This window comes from Pristiophorus japonicus, chromosome 12 (genome assembly GCF_044704955.1).
Source record: "Pristiophorus japonicus isolate sPriJap1 chromosome 12, sPriJap1.hap1, whole genome shotgun sequence".
Classification (NCBI taxonomy): Eukaryota; Metazoa; Chordata; class Chondrichthyes; family Pristiophoridae; genus Pristiophorus; species Pristiophorus japonicus.
This window is the reverse complement of record NC_091988.1, coordinates 199055781-199079940: the sequence shown is the minus strand read 5'-3', so window position 1 is coordinate 199079940 and position 24160 is coordinate 199055781. Positions and strand designations below refer to the sequence as shown.

The 24160-nt window shown below is 46.9% G+C and overlaps 1 protein-coding gene across 3 annotated transcripts in view; it reads right to left on the bottom strand.

The window, feature by feature from the left end:
- Positions 1-24160, bottom strand: part of uqcc1 (ubiquinol-cytochrome c reductase complex assembly factor 1) — an 86127-nt gene that overhangs the window by 28127 nt on the left and 33840 nt on the right. For all 3 annotated transcript variants that reach the window (XM_070896403.1, XM_070896404.1, XM_070896405.1), the window contains one exon: positions 1198-1275. In XM_070896403.1, the coding sequence (XP_070752504.1) occupies positions 1198-1275 (78 nt within the window). The remainder of the gene's footprint in view (positions 1-1197; positions 1276-24160) is intronic.

The window sequence follows — 24160 nt, the reverse complement described above, 5'->3', positions numbered from 1 at the left end:
TTTGGGAGGTGCTGCCGAAGAAGCCTTGGCGAGTTGCTGCAGTGCATCTTGTAGATGGTATACAAGGTATCACAATTGTGTGGGGACAGGCTGAATGGACCGAGAGGCTCTTTTCCTCTCTGTCATTGCTCATAGGTTCGCAAATCACTTTGTGCAATGCAGTGTTATAGGTAAACACAGTCTGACGTACTGTTGTAGCTGAAGCTTTGTTGACTGTTAAATCAACTTCCTAGCACTCTGACTAACCCTTTATCGCCAATTCCTTTATAGGTTAATCTGTAACTAGAAGAAATTGAGTTGTTGGAAAGTGATTTGGGCAATTTAGAATTAAATAACTCCTATTGCTCTCCACCAAATGAGAAGTAATTAAAAAAAACATATTTTTGCCAACAGGATAAACATTACTAATCCTTTTCATACTCCTGAAAAATTCAATCAGATCAGACAGGTCACATAAACACTAACTTGCATTCACACATCTCCTTTAATGTAGTAACATGGCCCAAGGCGCTGTACTTACGGCACAGAAACAGGCCATTTGGCCCAACGGTTCCGTGCCGGTGTTTATGCTCCACACCAGTCTCCTCCCATCCTATCAGCATAACATTCTATTCCTTTCTCCTTCATGTATTTATCTAGTATATAACATTCTGACGGGATTGGACAGGTTAAATGCAGGAAGAATGTTCCCAATGTTGGGGAAGTCCAGAACCAGGGGTCACAGTCTAAGGATAAGGGATAAGCCATTTAGGACCGAGATGAGGAGAAACTTCTTCACCCAGAGAATTGTGAACCTGTGGAATTCTCTACCACAGAAAGTTGTTGAGGCCAGTTTGTTAGATATAACCCTTACGGCTAAAGAGATCAAGGGGTATGGAGAGAAAGCAGGAATGGGGTACTGAAGTTGCATGATCAGCCATGATCATATTGAATGGTGGTGCAGGCTCGAAGGGCCGAATGGCCTATTCCTGCACCTATTTTCTATGTTTCTATCTAGCTTCCCTTTAAATGCATTTATGAAGTCTCACTTCGCCTCACTTTTTTGTCCGTTCAGCCCTTGAGCTCCAGATTCAAGTGTTCCCTGACGGGGATATTTGCAGCGACACCAAGCTCGGACACAATGAGTCCACAATGCTCAAATTCAAAGTCTCTCCTCTGTTCCAGAGAGCCAAAACTTCAGAGAGATACAACACTCACCTCATCATATCCAAAAATAGCCGCATAGAAGTTTTCTGTCATGACTCTTATATTCTCCTTTAGCACAATCGATTCGATCTGTAGAGACACAAATGGTACCGGGAATGAAAGCTGGGCAAGTATTTATTTGTATCTGCTCTTTAGCGGAGAGACTGGACTACAATTAAACAGAGATTGAGATTTTAGGAGATAAATAAATGTGCAATGTCAAATCATGTGACACCCTGGAGCAGACAACAAGCAGGTTCTAAGTGCCCCCTGAAGCGTTTACTATACTTCCGAAGCACCAATAACTAGTCGGCTTACATCGTATACTGCTCGAGTGGAGCACAGATGGAGTGCTTGGGCCGAATGGCCTGTTCATGAGCTGTATATTCTATGCAATAATTTTTCTCTTTCCAGCATTCACAGTCTTTCATTTTATCCTGCCCCTTCTCAGTGGGAAAAACAAAGGCATACTTGTATGGTTAACTGGGTGAACTGGAGAGGTAACACAGAGGGGTCACAGATGCAGAGGAAATCTGAGTAAACCCAGTTTGCATATATTTCAAAAATGGACAGATGTTCTTAGAACATAAGAACATAAGAAATAGGAGCAGGAGAAGGTTACACAGCCCCTCGAGCCTGCTCCGCCATTTAATACGATCATGGCTGATCTGATCATGGACTCAGCTCCACTTCCCTGCCCGCTCCCTTATCCCCTTATCATTTAAGAAACTGTCTATTTCTGTCTTAAATTTATTCAATGTCCCAGCTTCCACAGCTCTCTGAGGCAGAAAATTCCACAGATCCACAACCCTCTAAGAGAAGAAATTTCTCCTCATCTATGTTAAATGGGCAGCCCCTTATTCTAAGATTATGCCCTCTAGTTCTAGTCTCCCCCATCAATGGAAACATCCTCTCTGCATCCACCTTGTCAAGCCCCCTCATAATCTTATACGTTTCAATAAGATCACCTCTCATTCTTCTGAATTCCAATGAATAGTGTCCCAACCTACTCAACCTTTCCTCATAAGTCAACCCCCTCATCCCCGGAATCAACCGAGTGAACCTTCTCTGAACTGTCTCCACAGCAAGTATATCCTTTCGTAAATATGGAAACCAAAACTATACGCAGTATTCCAGGTGTGGCCTCACCAATAGCCTGTATAGCTGTAGTAAGACTTCCCTGCTTTTATACTCCATCCCCTTTGGCCTTCCTGATCACTTGCTGTATCTGCATACTATTCTTTTGTGTTTCATGCACAAGTACCTCCAGGTCCACTGTACTGCAGCACTTTGCAATCTTTCTCCATTTAAATAACTTGCTCTTTGATTTTTTTCTGCCAAAGTGCATGACCATACACTTTCCAACATTATACTCCATCTGCCAAATTTTTGCCCACTTACTTAGCCTATGTCCCTTTGCAGATTTTTTCTGTCCTCCTCACACATTGCTTTTCCTCCCATCTTTATATCGTCAGCAAACTTGGCTACATTACACTCAGTCCCTTCTTCCAAGTCGTTAATACAGATTGTAAATAGTTGGGGTCCCAGCACTGATCCCTGAGGCACCCCACTAGTTACTGATTGCCAACCAGAGAATGAACTATTTATCCCGACTCTGTTTTCTGTTATAGCCAATCCTCTATCCATGCTAATATATTACCCACAACCCCTGAAAGGTGGCGCTCAGAGCCGAGTTTTAACATCTTCGCAGTGAATGAAAGACCAGTACCGTTGCGAGATCATTACAATGTTCCTCATGGAATTGCTTTTCCTCACCCTCTTCTCCACACACACATACAGACACACACCCACCCATACCCCACCCCCCCACACACCTCCATCACCCACCCCCACACACACACACAGACACACACGAATAACCCCACCCCCACACCCCCCCTCCACAATCCCACCCCTACACATACCTCCACCCCCGACACACACACACATATATATATATATATATAGACACACAGCCACAACCCCACCCCCACACAACCACAACCCCACCCCCACACAACCACAACCCCACCCCCACACAACCACCCCCCACACACACACCTCCATCCCCCATACACACATTATGTTCAGCCATGAACTTATTGAATGGCGGTGCAGGCTCGAAGGGCCGAATGGCCTACTCTTGCACCTATTTTCTATGTTTCTATGTAGATACACACCCAAAACCCCACCACCCACCCCCCTCCAACACACCTCCATCCCCCTCCCCCTCCCCCCCCCCCCCCCCACACACACACACACACACACACACACACACACACACACACACAAAGAGTCAGTCCCCAAAATCCTCAGATCAGTTCCAAATTTGGCCAATGTCAGCAGCTGAACCTTTGGTTACAGACCTTCCATCATGTGCTGCTTTCACTTACGAAAGATTGTAAAGTCGAGACAATGGGAAAAGGCTGGACGGCGCTGGTGGTTAGAATGCACTCTGCTCATTTCTGCAACACAATTCTCCCCATCCCACCACTGACATTCTCCACCCATTTCTTCTCCCCTTTCCTCTCTCTTGAAGACACCAACTCCTCGCTGGGGTATGATTCTGTGAGCATGGAGACATCAGAGCTCGTCCCGAGTCAGATCTCACTCAATGGTCAGTTTCCAACTGGGGTCCACCACTGATCGGGAACACCATGCAGCCCATCGTAATTCATCCGCCCAGAAGGATTCCAACACTACACTCCCATTTTAGCATCTAGTCTTTCCTAAATGACTCCAGAGTTTTTGCCTCAGCTATTCCACCCAGAAGCTCGTTCCATGCGTTGATCACACTTTGCGAAGAACTTCCTAACAGTTAAATTTGCCTCTCAGGTGGATGTAAAAGATCCCGCGGCACCATTCAAAGAAGAGCAGAGGGAGTTCTCCCCGGTGTCCTGTGGCCAATACTTAACCCTCAGCCAATATCACTAAAACAGATTATCTGGTCATCATCACACTGCTGTTTGTGGGAGCTTGCTGTGCATCAATTGGCTGCCGCGTTTCCCACATTACACCAGTGACTACACTTCAAAAGTGCTTTATTGGCTCTTTGGGACGTTCAGAGGTCAGGAAAGCTGCTATATTAATGCAAGTCTGTCTTTCTTTTGCCAGTATGAGCCTTTGCCATCCTGCCCTTTTCCTACTTTTTGGTTTGCAGCGACATTCCGGATTTACCTTCCTCCATCCCATTTGCTATCTTGTATTCCTCCGCAGAATCTCCTGACACTCGCAAATTTTTTCCAGTCTTTCTTCCTAATTCAGATCTCTCGCAATAAGGGCCAGCCCCATGGCTCTTTGAACCGGTTCCAGCGCTAGAAAGTCTCCCCCTCTCCTGGATACGGTACTTATGGGATGGGCTGACCAGAGCATTTTATAGTTTTACTTTCTCCGACTTCGGACCAGGAGGCGGCCATTCAGCCCCTCGAGCCTGTTCCGCCAATCAATTAGATCCTGGCTGATCTATATCTTAGCTCCATTTACCTGCACTGGTTCCATAACCCTTGCTTAAAAAAAAACCTAGCAATCTCAGTTTTGAGATTTTCAAATGAACCCCCCCCCCCCCCCCAAACCAAGCCTCAACAACTTTTTGGGGGAGAGAGCTCTAGATTCCCACTGCCCTTTGTGTGAAGAAGTGCTTCCTGACATCACCCCTGAATGGCCTGGCTGTAATTTTAAGGTGACGCCCCCTTGTTCTGACTGCCCCACCAGAGGGAATAGTTTCACTCTATCGACCCCATCATTTCTTTCTTGAGGAAAGGTCATCGACCTGAAACGTTAACGCTGTTTCTCCCTCCACAGATGCTGCCTGACCAGATGAGTATTTTGCAGCCTTCTGTTTTTATATCAGATCCTTTAATCGTCTTAAACATCTCAATAATATCACACCTCAATCTTCTATACTCAAGGGAATACAAGCCTTGTCTGCGCAACCTGTCCTCATAATTTAACCATTATTCCCTCGAACTTGTACCTGAGCTACATGAATTGACTAATCCTTTCAATGCGGGATCCCCACCCAGTGAACAAACAGGGGAAATCCCCACCCAGTGAACAAACGTAGTGTTCCTGGCCATTGAGCACAAGCATGAGTTGCTTGTTTCCTTGCGATGGGATGGGCTGCTATAAAACGTGCGGATCAAGTGCCATATTCCGAAGTTCCACCATGCTCATTTAGTAAATCCTTAACCCTCTTTGTGAGGCGTATGGTGCAGGCACAGTGGGGGAAAAGACCCCAGAGAATGGCAGGTAATCTATCCACCACCTTTATCTTTATATACAAGAGATACAAAAATTCTGAAAGCTTGTCCGAGTTACCTTTAGGCAAACAGAGCAGGCCAAAGAACACAGTCAGCTGCCTGATAAGTGAATATTTCTGCTACATTAATATTCGTGAAAAACCCAAACCATTCGCTATTTAAACTGGTTATATTCCTTCCTGTTAACTCAGTACTGCCCCTGTGTAAATTTCTGGTGCAGTTAAACAAACAACCCAGCAGTGGATTACACATCGTACCACTGTTTCAAGCCTCTAACTGTTTGTCCTGAAACATATCCCACATGGCTGCTGAAATAAGTACATTTCTGGCTCCCCACCAATGTATAGCAAGTTAAAATTTTATATATATTTTTTTTTAAGTTTGAAATAGTTTACACAAAACTTTATAAACTTTTTATTGGATTTGAAAAGCGTATACCAGAAAGTTGGCTATGACCGGATCACAAGCTTACTATTTCTCCCAGCAATGGTGGCTTGTTGGCTTACGGGGACAGTACAGGCAACTTGCGTTACTGTATATCAGAAGCAGACTGCCTGCAAGGCATCAGAGTCGAACTTGCTTTGCCAGTGCCTTCAAAGAGCAAAGCAGCTGCCAACTAAAGGGTAACCCAACCGTCCGCAGGAGCCCCGAAAAGCGCTGGCCTTCTCTGGGCTGCCGTGCCCTCCGCTGCTAACAGCAGCAATTTTTACTGCCATACCCTTTCCATCTGGGAGCCAAAGTACAGCCTCAGCCTCTCCCCGCTGCCCCCACCCCCCCCGACACCCCTTGGAACAAGGGGCGAGCGGAGCAGAAGGCAAGCTGGAATACATTACAAGCTGCACACAAGCAGTAGCTGCAGTGCCAACCTCCAACGAGGGAAAACATTGCCTCATTAAGTAAACTGACAAAAAAAAAGACCAGAAAATAAAACAACGCACAGCACCAGCTCTTGAAGAAAATGTAATTAAACTCAAGGGGGGGAAAAAAATCTTTTAACCCTGAAATAAATTGTTCAAATAATAGTTTATCTTTATTTTGGAACACGCCACAGAAACATCTTCCAAGTTTTGAAGGGAAGAATGCAGTATTAGCTACTCAATGACAGAGGCAACACTCAAACTCTATTTCCTTATACTTTGAATTTCCAATCAAAATCAGAGGTTTTTGTGTCCATGATGCCAAGTTCAGGGGTCAAGGGGCAAAAGCAGAAGCTTCCCCAGGGAGGACAGTACTGCATGACCCACAGTACTGTCACACATTTGAGGTCTTTGGACTCAACAGGCAGAGAAAGAGGAAAAACTGTGTCTTTGTTACGATTGAGTTTTGTTTCGCAGGATAATCACTGCAAGCTTTCAGGTTTTACCCTTGATTAGCACAACTCCTGAAAAGCAAGAATTTGCATTTGTATAACAACTTATATTTATATAGCGCCTTTAACGTAGTGAAACATCCCAGGGCGCTTCACAGGAATATTATAAGCCAAAAAATGTGACACCGTGCCACATGGAGAAGTTAGGGCAGGTGACCAAAAGCTAGGTTTTAAGGAGCGTCTTAAAGGAGAGAGGTAGAGAGGCGGAGAAGTTTAGGGAGGGAGTTCCAGAGCTAGGGGCCCAGGCAACAGAAGGCACGGCCACCAATGGTGGAGCGATTATAATCAGGGATGCGCAAGAGGGCGGAATTAGAGGAGCGCAGACATCTCGGGGGGGGGGGGGGGGTTGTGGAGCTGGAGGAGATTAGAGAGAAATAAGGAGGGGGGAGTAGAGTTTTTTTATGCAACGAGTTATGATAATCTGGAACGCGCTGCCTGAAAGGGTGGTGGAAGCAGAATCAATAGGAACTTTCAAAAGTGAATGAAGGGATTTGAAAACAAGGGTGAGAATTTTGAAATCGAGGCGTTGCTTAACCGGGAGCCAATGTAGGTCAGTGAGCACAGGGGTGATGGGTGAGCGGGACTTTGTGCGAGTTAGGACACGGGCCAGCCGAGTTTTGAATCACCTCTAGTTTACGTGGGAGGCCAGCCAAGAGGGGTTGGAATAGTCAAGTCTAGAGATAACAAAACCCATGGATGAGGGTTTCAGCAGCAGATAAGCTGAGGCAGGGGCAGAGACAGACGATGCTATGGAGATGGAAATAGGCGGTCTTAGTTATGCTGCGGATATGCGGTCGGAAGCTAATTTCAGGGTGAACTATGACACCAAAGTCGTGAACACAAAGTTGTTGAGGCCAATTCACTAAATATATTCAAAAAGGAGTTAGATGAAGTCCTTACTACTCGGGGGATCAAGGGATATGGCGAGAAAGCAGAAATGGGGTACTGAAGTTGCATGTTCAGCCGTGAACTCATTGAATGGCGGTGCAGGCTCAAAGGGCTGAATGGCCTACTCCTGCACCTATTTTCTACGTTTCTACGTTCAGCCTCAGACAGATGTTCGGGAGAGGGACGGAGTCAGTGGCCAGGGAACGGAGTTTGTGGCAGGGACCGAAAACAATGGCTTCATAGCAACGTTCTTGTCCTCGAGATGTGCTTCACAGCCAATTAATTGCTTTTGAAGAAGTGTAGTGGCAGTCATACGGCAGCCGACATTGCACACAGTAACATTCCACAAAGAGCAAATGAGTTAAATTTAAATAAGTGTACCAGAATGGTACCAGGGATGAGGGACTTCAGTTATGCAGTTAAACTAGAGAAGCTGGGATTATTCACCTTAGAACAGAAATGGTTAAGGGGAGATTTAATAGACAGTTCAAAATGATGAGGGGTTTTGATAAGAGTAAATCAGAATGGACTGTTTCCATTGGCAGGCAGGGCGATAACCAGAGGACACAGATTTATGGTGATTGCCAAAAGACCAGAGGGGAGATGAATAGAATTTTTTTTACATAGCGAGTTATGACGATCTGGAATGCACAGCCTGAAAGGGCGGTGGAAGCAGATTCAATAATAACTTTTAAAAACAAATTGAATATATACTGGAAAGGGAAAATGGTGCAGGGCTATGGGAAGTGGGACTGATGGGATCGCTCTTTCAAAGAGCTGGCACAGGCACGATGGGCTGAATGGCCTCTTTCTGTGCTGCATCATTCTATAAATGAGCAGTTAATCTGTTTTGGGGATATTGATTCGGGGAGGAATGTTGGCCTGGTAAACTCCCCGCTCTTCGAGTAGTGCCATGGGAGGTTTTACATCTACCTTCCCAGGTAGTCCGACATCTCCCCCACCCCCGACAGACTGGCGCTCCGACAATGCACTAGCGCTGAAGGATCAGCCGGCATTACATGCTCAAGTCCCCGAGTTGAACCTTCTGGCCGAGAGTCAGCAGAACTGCCGCTGAGCCAGGGTGACACCCAACATGGACTGGAAGTGTGTGCCCGGCCCAAACAGTGCACAGCAAGGCAGCTCGGCAGAACTGAGCAGCGCTGACAAGAAATCTGCAGGAGAGTGAAGACGGGGAACGTCTGCAGATCAACAATCAATCATTCAGTAGACGGAACGGTGCACTGGGCTGACAAGTCTCCTGTGGAAGCAACGCAGTCTATAGGAAAGCTCTATGGTTGCACAGTTAGAGGCTTGGAACAGTAAATCGCGCATGGGAACTTGGTGGACCCAACAGTTGAACATATATTTTTTTAAAAAGTTTTAAGCTTGATGAGTTAAAATAATCAATACAGGTTTCCGAGCAGGAGTGTTAGAAACCAAACCCTCCATATAAACAAACCAGATAAATGACCTCAAGTTATTCTCAAGTCTTGATCAATCTTCCAGTTTAAAAAAAAATATATACACACATGAAACTTGACTAAAACAGTTAAAAGCACTGAGGTCAGGAGCTCTTTGTGTTGTTTATACAGCTGTGTCAATTTTCGATTCCCAAACTTCGCCGACAGGTTTAGCTCAAACTTCCCTGATTAACTAAGAGACGAACAACACAGAAAAGGAGGGGAGCCTCTCACTAACAGCTTCGGTAAGCGTTTTGTCCGCGCCTCAAATCTCTCAGAATTCGATGACCTAAATTCAAACAAACATTAGCTATCTAATAATGATTGCCATATGTCTGCACTTGTGCTGCCGTCTATATTGGGATGAGGGTTTGTTACCAGAACATTTTAGAAAAGAACAATTTGGAAATTTTCTTTTGAAATCCCTATTTTTAAAACTCGCTTTCACAGAGCTCTGCGCCACGCCAGGAAGGAGTCCTTGCTCACTGGCCGCTTGGCTCTGCCTTCCAGAGATAGAGACAGGCAACAACAACTCGCATTTATATAGCGTCCTTAAAGTAGCAAAATGTCCCAAGACGCTTCACAGGAGCGATTATCAAACAGAATTTGACACCGAGCCACATATGGAGATAGTAGGACAGGTGACCAAAAGCTTGGTTAAAGAGGTAGGTTTTAAGGAGCGTCTTAAAAGGAGAGAGACGTGATGAGGTTTAGGGAGGGAATTCCAGAGCCTGGGGCCCAGGCAGCTGAAGGCACGGACATCAATGGATGAGCGATTAAAATCGGGGAGGCTCAAGAGGTCAGAATTAGAGGAACGCAGAGATCTCGGAGCGTTGTAGAGCTAGAGGGGATTACAGAGATAGGGAGGGGGCGAGGCCACGGAAGGATTTGAAAACAAGAATGACATTTTCATATGGAGGAGTTGCCGGACTGAATGCCAATGTAGGTTGGCGAGATCAGGGGTGATGGGTGAGCAGGACTTGGTGCGAGTCAGAATATGGGCAGGTCAGCGAGCACAGGGTGTTGGGTGAGCGGGACTTGGTGCGAGTCAGGATATGGGCAGGTCAGCGAGCACAGGGTGTTGGGTGAGCGGGACTTGGTGCGAGTCAGAATATGGGCAGCAGGTCAGCGAGCACAGGGTGTTGGGTGAACGGGGTTTGATGTGAGTCAGGATATGGGCAGCAGGTCAGTCAGCACAGGGTGTTGGGTGAACGGGGTTTTATGTGAGTCAGGATATGGGCAGCAGGTCAGCGAGCACAGGGTGTTGGGTGAACGGGGTTTGATGTGAGTCAGGATATGGGCAGCAGGTCAGCGAGCACAGGGTGTTGGGTGAATGGGGTTTGATGTGAGTCAGAATATGGGCAGGTCAGCGAGCACAGGGTGTTGGGTGAGCGGGACTTGGTGCGAGTCAGAATATGGGCAGCAGGTCAGCGAGCACAGGGTGTTGGGTGAACGGGGTTTGATGTGAGTCAGGATATGGGCAGCAGGTCAGCGAGCACAGGGTGTTGGGTGAATGGGGTTTGATGTGAGTCAGAATATGGGCAGGTCAGCGAGCACAGGGTGTTGGGTGAGCGGGACTTGGTGCGAGTCAGAATATGGGCAGCAGGTCAGCGAGCACAGGGTGTTGGGTGAATGGGGTTTGATGTGAGTCAGGATATGGGCAGCAGGTCAGCGAGCACAGGGTGTTGGGTGAACGGGGTTTGATGTGAGTCAGGATATGGGCAGCAGGTCAGTCAGCACAGGGTGTTGGGTGAACGGGGTTTGGTGTGAGTCAGGATATGGGCAGCAGGTCAGTCAGCACAGGGTGTTGGGTGAGCGGGGTTTGGTGTGAGTCAGGATACAGGCAGGTCAGTGAGCACAGGATGTTGGGTGAACGGGGCTTGGTGCAATGCGGGGTAATAGAGTTTTAAATGGGTAATAGAGCCCACGTATACGGAGGGTGCACGGAGGGAGGCCGGCCAGGAGAGTGTTAGTTTTAAATCATCCACTGTCACCTCTGCCCCGAGATGCAACTGACCACTTATGTTTAACGCAACGGAGTGGTCCAGTCTGAGGACGCAACAGAAGGAGAGCAGCTCACTTGGAAATGCCTAGAAGCTGGCTGAGTTTGTCTTAATAACAAAGGCTCCTCCAAGAGATGACACAGGCAGAAGAAATTAGAGTTTTCAGGGACCAGTTAGCATGACGAGTGAAAACATTCCTTTGCGTCTGGGACGATGACTCATATCCAGACCAGGACTGGAAGTACCCCGCTGGGAGTCACAGGAATCCAAAGTGAAAGGAGATAGAACAGCAATCTCAATCCAGCTCCTGTCGGGCACCCGTCCACAAGCCTAAATGCCCAGAACTCAGCACCAATTGGCAATTTCACTCAGCGAGGTGATAAAGAGGTAGGAGGTATGGCAGCATGCCGGTTGTGTTACGGGACTAGTAATCCAAAAGCCTGGATTAATGATCCAGAGATACAAGTTCAAATCCCACCATGGCAGCTGGGGAATTTATATTCAGAATAATTAAATAAATCTGGAGTTTAAATAAAAACTAGCATCAGTAATAGTGGCCACAAAACCACCGGATTGTTGTAAAAACCCATCTGACTCCCTCATGTCCTTTTAGGGAAGGAAATCTGCCATCCTTACCCAGTCTGACCTATATGTGACTCCAGACCCACAGCAATGTGGTTGACTCTTAACTGCCCTCTGAAATGGCCCAGCGTGACACTCAGTTGTATCCAATGTGGTTCTCCACCATCTTCTCGACGGCAATTAAGGATGGGCAATAAATACTGGCCTTGCCAGCAACATCTACATCCCGTGAATGAATTAAAAAAATAATTGGAAAGTTTCAGTAACTTTTTGGACATGGGATTCAGACACAGTGTCGTTGTGGACTGGAGGGAACGTCTAATCTGCATCTAACATGCACTCCAACTTACGCGCAATGGGACAGTTATCACTGAAAATGGGCTAAGTATTCCATTCCACAACACAAGGATGAATAATGCCAAAAATAAATCCCATCAGCTTCAGTGCCATTCTACATTGAGGCCTATTGCCAAGTTGGCAGCACAATCCTAGGCGGCCAAGTTAACGTGCTCATAAATACTCCCCTTTTGAAACAAAGCTGCACTGTTTGGTGTGCGATGGGCAAGATACTCTTTGGAACATCCTGGTCCATATATTGTTGACCTCTATCCCAATGGCAGGGGTGTTACAACAGGCCTTAGTTATCTTCCAACCCATGACTTCATAACAATCAGGCCAAGTGTCTCCAGCCTTTGAAAATGCATATGGCAGTCTGACTGTTTTACTGCCCATGCCTTTGCGTGGCCTAAACTAGCCGAGATTTGGTCTTTCCAATGTCACTTGGTAAGTTTTGGTTAATATTAATAATGAATTGGGAGCTTTATGGTATAAGAACATAAGAACATAATAGGAGCAGGAGTTGGCCATACGGCCCCTCGAGCCTGCTCCGCCATTCAATATCATGGTTGATCTGATCATAGACTCAGGTCCACTTCCCTGCCTGCTCCCCAGAACCCCTTATTTAACGGTTAAGAAATTGTCAATCTCTGCCTTAAATATATTCAATGACGCAACTTCCACAGCTCTCTGAGGCAGCAAATTCCACAGATTTACAACCCAGAGAAGAAATTCTTCCTCATCTCAGTTTTGAATGGGCGGCCCCTTATTTTAAGATTATTTCCCCTAGTTCTAGTCTCTCCTATCAGTGGAAACATTCTCTCTGCATTCTCTTGTCAAGCCCCCTCATAATCTTATATGTTTCAATAAGATCCCCTCTTATTCTTCTGAATTCCAATGAGTAGAGGCCCAACCTACTCAACCTTTCCTCATAAGTCAACCCCCTCATCCCCGGAATCAACCTAGTGAACCTTCTCTGAACTGCCTCCAAAGCAAGTATATCCTTTCGTAAATATGGAAGCCAAAACTGCACACAATATTCCAGGTGTGGCCTCACCAATACCTTACATAGCTGTAGCAAGATTCCCTGCTTTTATACTCCAGATATTCTACAGATCCATAACACAGATATTATTCCAAGCCATTAGAGTGGTTGATCAGAAACGCAGTCCCCCCCTTTGTAGCTCCAGGTGATTTGTCAATAAAGAGTTTCAGTAAAGTCGAATGGCATGTGGGAGCTATTTTCATACTGTGTCAGGAATCAGAATGATAGATTTTGTCCTTCCCAACTAGTTCCTGAGAAAAGTATTTTGAGCTAATATAATGCTAGGATGAAGCACTGGAATTTCAAACTGGTCACTGGCGTTCATCATAGTGGGAGCAGTTTCATGATGAATTACAAGTGCTGCACCAGAGATCGCAAGTTACTAATGAGCAAGCCATTCAGCCCACGCAGTTTCATCTAACCACAACGATTCAACATTCCACCCCCTATTGCAGTATTCAATAAAAATGTTCAACGATTCCAGGGTTTTATTTGTACTATTTTATCTGCAAGCCCATTCCACGTGTGGGTCACTGTGTGTGCAATTCACTCTGCATGTGAAGATCTTACTGATAACCTAGTCCTAAGTTGACCGATTAATAGCATTCTAATTTAAATGAATATTTCAGGGACATGGAGTTCAGGCGCATTGCTGTGCTGGAGAGGAGGAAACTTCTAATGCTGAAAAGCCCAGGTTTCTCCAGGCTTTCCCCATCATTTAGACATTTGTGAACAGTAGCATAGTAGTTATGTTACTGATTTATAAATCCAGAGGCCTGGACTAATGATCTGGAGACATGAGTTCAAATCCCACGGCAGCTGGGAATTTTAATTCAGTTAATTAAATAAATGTGGAATAAAAAGGTTAGTATCAGTAAAGGTGACCACGAAACTGTTGAATTGTCGTAAAAACTCATCTGGTTCACTAATGTCCTTCAGGGAAATCTGCCATCCTTACCTGGTCTGGCCGATATGTGACTCCAGACCCACAACAATGTGGCTGACTCTGAACTAGAAAGCCACTCAGCTGTACCAAACCGTTACGACTCACAACACGAACTGCTCACCATCGCCTTCAAGGGGCAATTAGGGATGGGCAATAAATGCCGGCCTTGCCAGCGACGCTCAGGAATGAATAAAGAGAAAAAAAATTGACTGCGGGGATCAGCCTTGCAGTGCTTGAATATTTCCCTCGTGCCTCGAAGGGCTGAGCATATGAGGAGAGACTGGATCAACTGGGCCTTTATACACTGGAGTTTAGAAGGATGAGAGGGGATCTCATAGAAACGTATAAGATTCTGATGGGACTGGACAGGTTAGATGTGGGAAGAATGTTCCCGATGTTGGGGAAGTCCAGAACCAGGGGACATAGTCTTAGGATAAGGGGTAGGTCATTTAGGACTGAGATGAGGAGAAACTTCTTCACTCAGAGAGTTGTTAACCTGTGGAATTCCCTACCGCAGAGAGTTGTTGATGCCAGTTCATTGGATATATTCAAGAGGGAGTTAGATATGGCCCTTACGGCTAAGGGGATCAAGGGGTATGGAGAGAAAGCAGGAAAGGGGTACTGAGGGAATGATCAGCCATGATCTTATTGAATGGTGGTGCAGGCTCGAAGGGCTGAATGGCCTACTCCTGCACCTATTTTCTATGTTTCTATGGGTTTTAAAAAGCAAAATGACTTGCATTTATATAGCTCCTTTCACGACCACCGGACGTCCCAAAGTGCTTTACTGTCAATGAAGTACTTTTAGAGTGTAGTCACTGTTGTAATGTGGAAAATGCAGCAGCCAACTTGCACACAGCAAGCTCCCGCACACAGCAAAGTGATAATGACCAGAGAATCTGTTTTAGTGATGTTGATTGCGGGATAAATATTGGCCAGGACACCGGGGATAACTCCCCTGCTCTTCTTTAAAATAGTGCCATGGGATCTTTTACATCCGCCCGAGGGGGCAGACAGGGGCCTCGGTTTAACGTTTGATCCGAAAGATGGCACCTCCGACAGTGCAGCACTCCCTCAGCACTGCACTGGAGTGTCAGCCTAGATTTATGTACTCAAGTCTCTGGAGTGGGACTTGAACCCTTAACTTTTCCCTGGCACACTGATGCCAGTGACAACACTGGCATGGGACAATGTTCCCGCTAATCTTTTTTCCCTGCACATGCGCGGTATCGTCCAGGCGGCCGCAGCCGGTGAGTGTCCTGCCCAGGGCCGCGTAACTGATGCACGATCGTGCACCTTAGGGAGAGCATTGACGTGGGACCGTTCAAATATCGACATGCTCTTAAGGAGCCACACAAATAGTTACACATCCTTAGGAATGCTCTGACCTGAGATGGGGAATGTCTACGACCCAAAGGAAGGCAGGGCTTTTACTGCAGAAGACAGTGTGTACTGGTATTGTAACAAGCTGAAGCAGGTCCAGGACCCAGCGGCCAATTAGAGACGTAGACTCGAGTCTAAACAAGTGGTTTATTCACCCAGGGCAATTGTGTCTTTAAATGCAGTGACGAATAAGACAGTAACAGGGATTTCTTTCCAGCCTACGCCTTCTCACAGTTCCTTCCTCTCCAAACTCCTCTCCCCAACTGAACTATTTCCCAGCCTTTTATCCTTACAGGCTGGGGGTCGTTCCTGACTAAAGGTAATTAAGGTCAATGATTTCGGAAAGCTATACCGCCTTTCCTCGGTCAGTCTGACATTTTATATAACGTCTTAACCCTGTTGAGGATAGAGCCCTCAAAAGCCACCGGCTCACCTTACATCCCTATCTCACTGTTACAGTATGTAACAATAGGAATAACGTGCTCAGCAGAACAGAAATATTATGCAATGCAGAATTATTAAGCCTGTTACCAATTCAGGTCTACGACAGAGCCCGTCTCTGGTTCAGTGGGGTCAGTCACTCCCGAAGGTGGTCCGAGCATCTTATGGCTGCAGGAGTTGATGCACACTGCCCTACATCCACCTGTGACATAGAGTAATCCAAGGGAAAACAACACTGCCTTGTGACCGGGACCAGATATGAAGAGTCTTTGGCAACAGCTACAGTTATGATCATATGCATTTAGTTTAATATTAGTGCAATGATAAGATAAGAATAGGAGCCATACGGCCCCTTGAATCTGTTCCGCCATACAATTAGATCATGGCTGAGTTGTAACTGAACTCCATCTACCCGCTTTGGTTCTGTAACCCTTAATACCCTTTGCCCAACAAAAATCGATCAATCCCAGTTTTGAAATTTCCAACTGACCCTCTCTGGCCTCAACAGCATTTTGGGGGCGAGATTTCCAGATTTTCTCTACCCTTTGTGTGAAGTGGTGCTTCCTGACATCAACTCTGAACGGCCCAGCTCTAACCTTAAGGTTATGCCCCCTTATTCTGCAATATACCTGGCCCCAGTCGGACAGAAATCTGATGACCTCAATAACCCGCGGGAACCTACATACAAAATTTACGAGCCAAGCTATAGAAACAAATCCAATTAAACCAGCCAGACACACGTCTGTGGTTTCTGCCAGCGCACAATAAAATCCTAGAGGCGTAGTTTATTTGTAGAGTTGGTAGATGACAAGGCCTGGCAATTCTCCGTACATGCATTCGTAAATAAGTACTTATAGTAGAACACCATATTCCTCGTGTGCAAAGTCGTGTCTGATAACTGTATAATGTGGATTATGCTTTGTGTCTGTATTACAGCATGTACAGCACAGAAACAGGTCATTCAGCTCAACAGGTCCAAGCCGGTGTTTATGCTCATCTCAACCCATCAACTATCCCTCTATTGCTTTCTCCCTCGTGTGTTTATCCAGCTTCCCCTTAAATGTATCTACGCTATTCACCTCAACCACTCCCTGTGGTAGCGAGTTCCACATTCTAACCACTCTCTGAAAGAAAGACATGGATTTATATAGCGCCTTTCATGACCACCGGATGTCTCAAAGCACTTTACAGCCAATAAAGTACTTATGGAGTGTAGTCACTGTTGTAATGTAGGAAACGCGACAGCCAATTTGCGCACAAGCAAGCTCCCTCAAACAGCAATATGATAATGACCAGATAATCTGTATTTTTGTTATATTGATAACTTCTGGGTAAAGAAGTTTCTCCTGAATTCCCTACTGGATTTATTAATGACTGTCTTATATTTATTGCCCCTAGTTCTGGACTCATCCGCAAGTGGAAACACCTTCTCTACACTTACCCTATAAACCCTTTCATAACTGACAAACCCTTTCATAAGCTTAAAGAACTCTAACAGGCCCCGCTCTATCAGAGCCCCAGCCTGTTCAATCTTTCACGATAGGTATAACCTCTCAGTCCTGATATTGTTCTCATAAATCTTTTTGTACCTTCTCCATTACCTCTATATCCTTTTTATTATATGCTCACAGTACTCTGTGTGGTCTAACCAAGGTTCTATCCAAGTTTAGCGTAACTTTTCTGCTTTTTAATTCTATCCCTCTAGAAATAAACCCTAGTGCTTTGTTGGCCTATTTTATGGCCTTATTAACCTGCGTCACTACTTTTAATGATTTGTGTATCGCTCTGTGCTTCTACCCCATTTAGACACTTATTTTACAAGGAATATGTGGCCTCCTTGTTCTTCCGACAAAAATGTACCACCTTATGAAATTAAGAACAATGCAATGGTCAAATAATTTGGGAGGGAGGAATATTGCTCTTGGCCTCTCCTGTTAGTTCACGCCTGAATTAGGATTTTCAATTTTCTGTTTGATTTTGTTTTTAATTTACTGGGAGCATCAGTGTGATTGCTGGAAGTGGCTTGGAGTTACTGCACCCAACAGGGTTGGGGGCCTAAATAACTCAAAGCTGAAGTGTACGCTGAGAACTGCATCTCTGCTGATACTGAATCAGTTCCGGCACAGTGCCATGCTCAGTAACCATACGCCGGGTCATTTCCCCAAAGTAACAGCATTCGGGGATTATTTTTAAACAAAAAAAGAGAAAACCATTCCTAAAGAATGTCAAAGTTTAGGATACAAGGATCTACATTCCTCAATATGATTCCCTCAGTAATCTAGGAATCACACTGATGAGAGTGGGACAAGTCTAGCCCAGGCAGGAAGGATGATAATCTCGCTTTGTTGGCTGCAGAGTTGCTCATTGAAAGGAAACTGAGCCAGTTGTGACAAAGTGCTTAGTGAGCAGAAGAACACAGAACAAAAACTGCCCAGCACAGCTGCCTCACTAGTGAAAGATCGTAAAGGGTAGCTATAGTGGGGAATACAAAACGCCAGTCAGTGGTGAGGGGGCTCTTCAGAAAGTACGGTGGCGTTGTGTGTCGGGAATACAGCAGAAGGAACTTTGCTCTTTACCAGGCAATGAGAGAGTGCTGCACTGTCGGAGGTGCCGTCTTTCAGACATTGAACTGAGCAGGCAGACGGAAAGGATCCTATTTCGAAGAGGAGCACGGGAGTCCTCCCCAGTGCGCAGGCCCACATTCATACCTCAATCAACACCACTTATAAACAGATTATCTCCTTGCTGCTTGTGGGAATTTGCTGTGCGCAAATTGGCAGTTCCGCATTTCCCACATACAACAGTGACCCCACTTTAAAAATACTTCATCGGCTGTAAAACGCTTTGGCACGTCCTGGGGTCATGAAAGGCGCTACATAAATGCAAGTCTTTCTCCTCCTCCCCCCCCCCCCCCACAAGAACATTCGGTGCTGACAATGTAGAAACTGGTAGGGTTCCATTCCCTCGACAGACCCTAACTTCCGGGGGGGGGGGGGGGAACGGAATTGAGAAAATAATCCATATCAACACTCTCAATTACATCCCGTTCCCCTCACTGCAGAGTGCTTTTTCTATGCAGCTACCAGGTAGCTGTTACGCAGTGAGGGTCTGCACTGCGATTCCCCAGCGACGGTATTGTAAACACTTAGCTTGCAGGTATGAAAAGCAAGACTGGAAATAAAGCAAACCTCTGTTAGGGGGCGGGGAAGATATATCGCACGATCAACTAAACTGCCTTGTTGATAAGAAAACAGCAGCGCGGGCTTGAAGAAAGAACCTCAGAGGCAGGTTTAAAAATGAGCACCGTGTACTGGCACGGCTGCATGAGGTTACTGGCACAGCAGCCAGCGATGGTTCAGGGATCACTAACACTCAAACGTTTAGTTTGGACCAGCTTATTTGGTTTGATTTTTACAGACCATATTTCAGAATGCGCTGGTGTTAGTGAAGGACCCCTATTGTGCTACCATATTGGAAAATGCACTGAGAAGGAACGCACTCTGGACGCTCTGAATTGGATTTCCAGGGAGGACAACTAATCATTGAGAGTGCTTTCAGTGGGAACTGGCTTCCATTTTATAACTGCTCTTTTCATTCTAATCTGCACTGCACAGATGGCAATTGAGACTTTGACATTTTGAATTCATGTGAAATTTTTTTCAAAAAAAAAATGCGGAAATAAAAAGCACGACACCAGGATGTGGAAAGCTCGATCTGAAAAGGGGGTGGAAGCAGATTCTATAAATAAGTTTTAACGGTGGTTAGACACATACCCGAGGATGAGCCACTTAACAGGGCCAAAGACAAAACGCGGATGTGTGGGACTAAGCACAACTGCTCCCTCAAACAGCCTGCACGGGCCAAATGGCTTCCTGTTGAGCTCCATGTTTCCACAATCAAAGTGACCATGGAGCAGGCAGATTGTTGTAAAAACCCAATTGGTTCACAAACTTTTTGGGGGGGTGGGGCGGGGGGGGGGGGAGACGACCTGATGTCCTTACCTGGTCTGGTCCTATCCGTGACTCCAGACCAACAGCAACATGGTTTGCCCTTAACTTCCCCCTGACGCAGCCGACCAAGCTCGCTCGGTTGTATCACCACCTTCTCAGGACAACAAAGGATGGGCAGTGAATGTTGACCTTTCAACACAGCATCTCTCCATTTCACCACCACCACAACTTGTATTTATATAGCGCCTTTTAATGTAGTAAAAGGTGCTTCACAGGAGCGTTACCAGACAAAATTTCACACCGAACCACATGAGGAGATATTAGAACAGGTGACCAAAAGCTTGGCCAAAGAGGTAGGTTTTTAAGGGGTGCCTTAAAGGAGGAGAGCGAGGTGGAGAGGTTTAGGGAGCTAATTCCAGAGCTTAGGGCCCAGACATCTGAAGGCATGGCCAACAATGGTGGAGCGATTACAATCAGGGATGCGCAAGAGGCTAGAATTGGAGGGGTGCTGAGATCTCGGGGGGTTGTGTGGCTGGAGAAGGGTTACAGAGATAGGGAAGGGCATGGGAGGATTTGAAAATAGGATGAGAATTTTCAAATGGAGGTGTTGCTGGACTGGGAGCCAATGTAGGTCAGCAAGCACCGAGGGGTTGGGTGAACGGGACCTAGTGCGAGATAGGACACAAGCAGCAGAGGGGTTGGGTGAACGGGACCTAGTGCGAGATAGGTCAGCAAGCACCGAGGGGTTGGGTGAATGGGACCTAGTGCGAGATAGGTCAGCAAGCACCGAGGGGTTGGGTGAACGGGACCTAGTGCCAGATAGGACACAAGCACAGAGGGGTTGGGTGAACGGGACCTAGTGCCAGATAGGACACAAGCACAGAGGGGTTGGGTGAACGGGACCTAGTGCGAGATAGGACACAAGCAGCAGAGGGGTTGGGTGAACGGGACCTAGTGCGAGATAGGTCAGCAAGCACCGAGGGGTTGGGTGAATGGGACCTAGTGCGAGATAGGACACAAGCACAGAGGGGTTGGGTGAACGGGACCTAGTGCGAGATAGGACACAAGCACAGAGGGGTTGGGTGAACGGGACGTAGTGCGAGATAGGACACAAGCAGCAGAGGGGTTGGGTGAACGGGACCTAGTGCGAGATAGGACACAAGCAGCAGAGGGGTTGGGTGAGCGGGACCTAGTGCGAGATAGGACACAAGCACAGAGGGGTTGGGTGAACGGGACCTAGTGCGAGATAGGACACAAGCACAGAGGGGTTGGGTGAACGGGAACTAGTGCGAGATAGGACACAAGCAGCAGAGGGGTTGGGTGAGCGGGACCTAGTGCGAGATAGGACACAAGCACAGAGGGGTTGGGTGAACGGGACCTAGTGCGAGATAGGACACAAGCAGCAGAGGGGTTGGGTGAGCGGGACCTAGTGCGAGATAGGACACAAGCACAGAGGGGTTGGGTGAACGGGACCTAGTGCGAGATAGGACACAAGCACAGAGGGGTTGGGTGAACGGGAACTAGTGCGAGATAGGACACAAGCACCGAGGGGTTGGGTGAACGGGACCTAGTGCGAGATAGGACACAAGCACCGAGGGGTTGGGTGAACGGGACCTAGTGCGAGATAGAACACAAGCACAGAGGGGTTGGGTGAACGGGACCTAGTGCGAGATAGGACACAAGCACAGAGGGGTGGGTGAACGGGACCTAGTGCGAGATAAGACACAAGCACAGAGGGGTTGGGTGAACGGGACCTAGTGCGAGATAGGACACAAGCACAAAGGGGTTGGGTGAACGGGACCTAGTGCGAGATAGGACACAAGCACAGAGGGGTTGGGTGAACGGGACCTAGTGCGCGATAGGACACAAGCAGAGGGGTTGGGTGAACGGGACCTAGTGCGAGATAGGACACAAGCAGCAGAGGGGTTGGGTGAACGGGACCTAGTGCGAGATAGGACACAAGCACAGAGGGGTTGGGTGAACGGGACCTAGTGCGAGATAGGACACAAGCACCGAGGGGTTGGGTGAACGGGACCTAGTGCGAGATAGGACACAAGCACAGAGGGGTTGGGTGAACGGGACCTAGTGCGAGATAGGACACAAGCACAGAGGGGTTGGGTGAACGGGACTTAGTGCGAGATAGGACACAAGCAGCAGAGGGGTTGGGTGAACGGGACCTAGTGCGAGATAGGACACAAGCACAGAGGGGTTGGGTGAACGGGACCTAGTGCGAGATAGGACACAAGCACCGAGGGGTTGGGTGAACGGGACCTAGTGCGAGATAGGACACAAGCACAGAGGGGTTGGGTGAACGGGACCTAGTGCGAGATAGGACACAAGCACCGAGGGGTTGGGTGAACGGGACCTAGTGCGAGATAGGACACAAGCACCGATGGGTTGGGTGAACGGGACCTTGTGCGAGATAGGACACAAGCAGCAGAGTTTTGGATAAACTCAGAATTACGGTAGGTGCAAGATGGAAAGCCAGCCGGGAGAGCTTAGAAACATAGAATTACATAGATTATATGGTACAGAAACAGGCCATTCGGCCCAACCAGTCCATGCCGGCGTTTATGCTCCACTCGAGCCCCCTCCCGTCTTTCCTCATCTAAATCTATCAGCATAACCCTCTATTCCCTTCTCCCTCATATGCTTGTCTAGCCTCCCCTTAAATGCATCGATACTATTTGCCTCAACCACTCCCTGTGGTAGCGAGTTCCACATTCTCACCACTCTCTGGGTAAAGAAGTTTCTTCTGAATTCCCCTTTGGATTTCTTGGTGACTATCTTATATTGATGGCCTATAGTTATGCTCTTCCCCACAATTGGAAACATTCTCTCTGTTGTGTATGTATAAAAAAGTATACTCCCTGTACACTCAATGTACAGTTACACAAGACCACGGGATGTACCTTCATACTGTATACACTATGCCTGTACCACCAGAGGGTGCAACTGGTGGAGACCTAGGGGTCACCTGTACACGACAGGTAACCAGGTATAAAAGGGAGCTCACCATACTGTACCCTCACTCAGGAGCTGTAATAAATGGATTAAGGTCACCACAGTTCAAGTACAATACCTTACCTCTTGGCGTCATTCCTGGAGTGCTTACAGACACAATGCTCTCTGTATCCACTCTATCAAAACCTTTCATCATTTTAAAGGCCTCTATTAGGTCACTCCTCAACCACAGTTTCAACTAAACAGTACAAAATGCAGCAGGCTGGGTCATAGGCTTCCTCGTGGTGACAAAGAACATGTTTAAATTGCCATGCAAAGAGCCAGTGTTTTGCTGACTGACCTTCCTCCCAGCCAGTTCCTGCTGCAGTTGCATAGGCTGTCGCACCAAAGCCCCGGAATCACTGCCTTCTCCCTTTTGACAACTCAGCAATGCAAGCAGAGCAAAACTCGGGGCCTGCTCTGAGCAGCACGGCGATAACGTCAACGGCAGATAATGAAATGGAAACTGCCGTGCAGCAGCCCCAGAGGGAATCAAAGGCTATGGGGATCGGGCGGGAAAGTGGAGTTGAGGTAGATGATCAGCCATGATCTTATTGAATGGCAGAGCAGCCTAGAGGGGCCATATGGCCTACTCCTGCTTCTAATATGGCAGCATAGTGGTTATGTTGCTGGACTCGTCATCCAGAGGCCTAGACAAATGACCCAGAGTCGTGAGTTCAAATCCCACCATGGCAGCTGGGGAATTTAAATTCAATTCATTAAATAAATCTGGAATAAAAAGCTAGTTTCAGTAATGGATGGCCATGAAACTACCGGATTGCTGTAAAAACCCATCTGGTTCACTAATGTCCTTCAGGGAAGGAAATCTGCCGTCCTTACCCGGTCTGGCCTATATGTGACTCCAGACCACAGCAATGTGATTGACTCTTAACTGCTCTTTGAAATAGCCCAGCGAGCCATTCAGTTGTAACATAGAACAACGGTTCAATAAGACGGCTCACCACCACCTTCCTGAGGGCAATTAGGGATGAGCAATAAATAATGGCCTTGCCAGCGATGCCCACATCCCATGAACGAATACTGTTTTAAAAAAAAACATTCTTATTTTCTTATGGAAGAGGTTTCAGCTAGATCCCAGCACCAGTAAGGCTGACACACGGATTTTTGACTTTTTGAACATTCCACTCTCCCATGCTCACTATTGGTCGTTGAGCTCCAACACACCAACCCTGGTTTCACCTCAGTTTAACCACCCAATGATTGCAAATGGATCATAGTCAACCTGCAGCGTATAGTGGTGGGTAAATAGGAGACACGACTATCGCCGCGTGAGAATTGGGAGGCAGTTG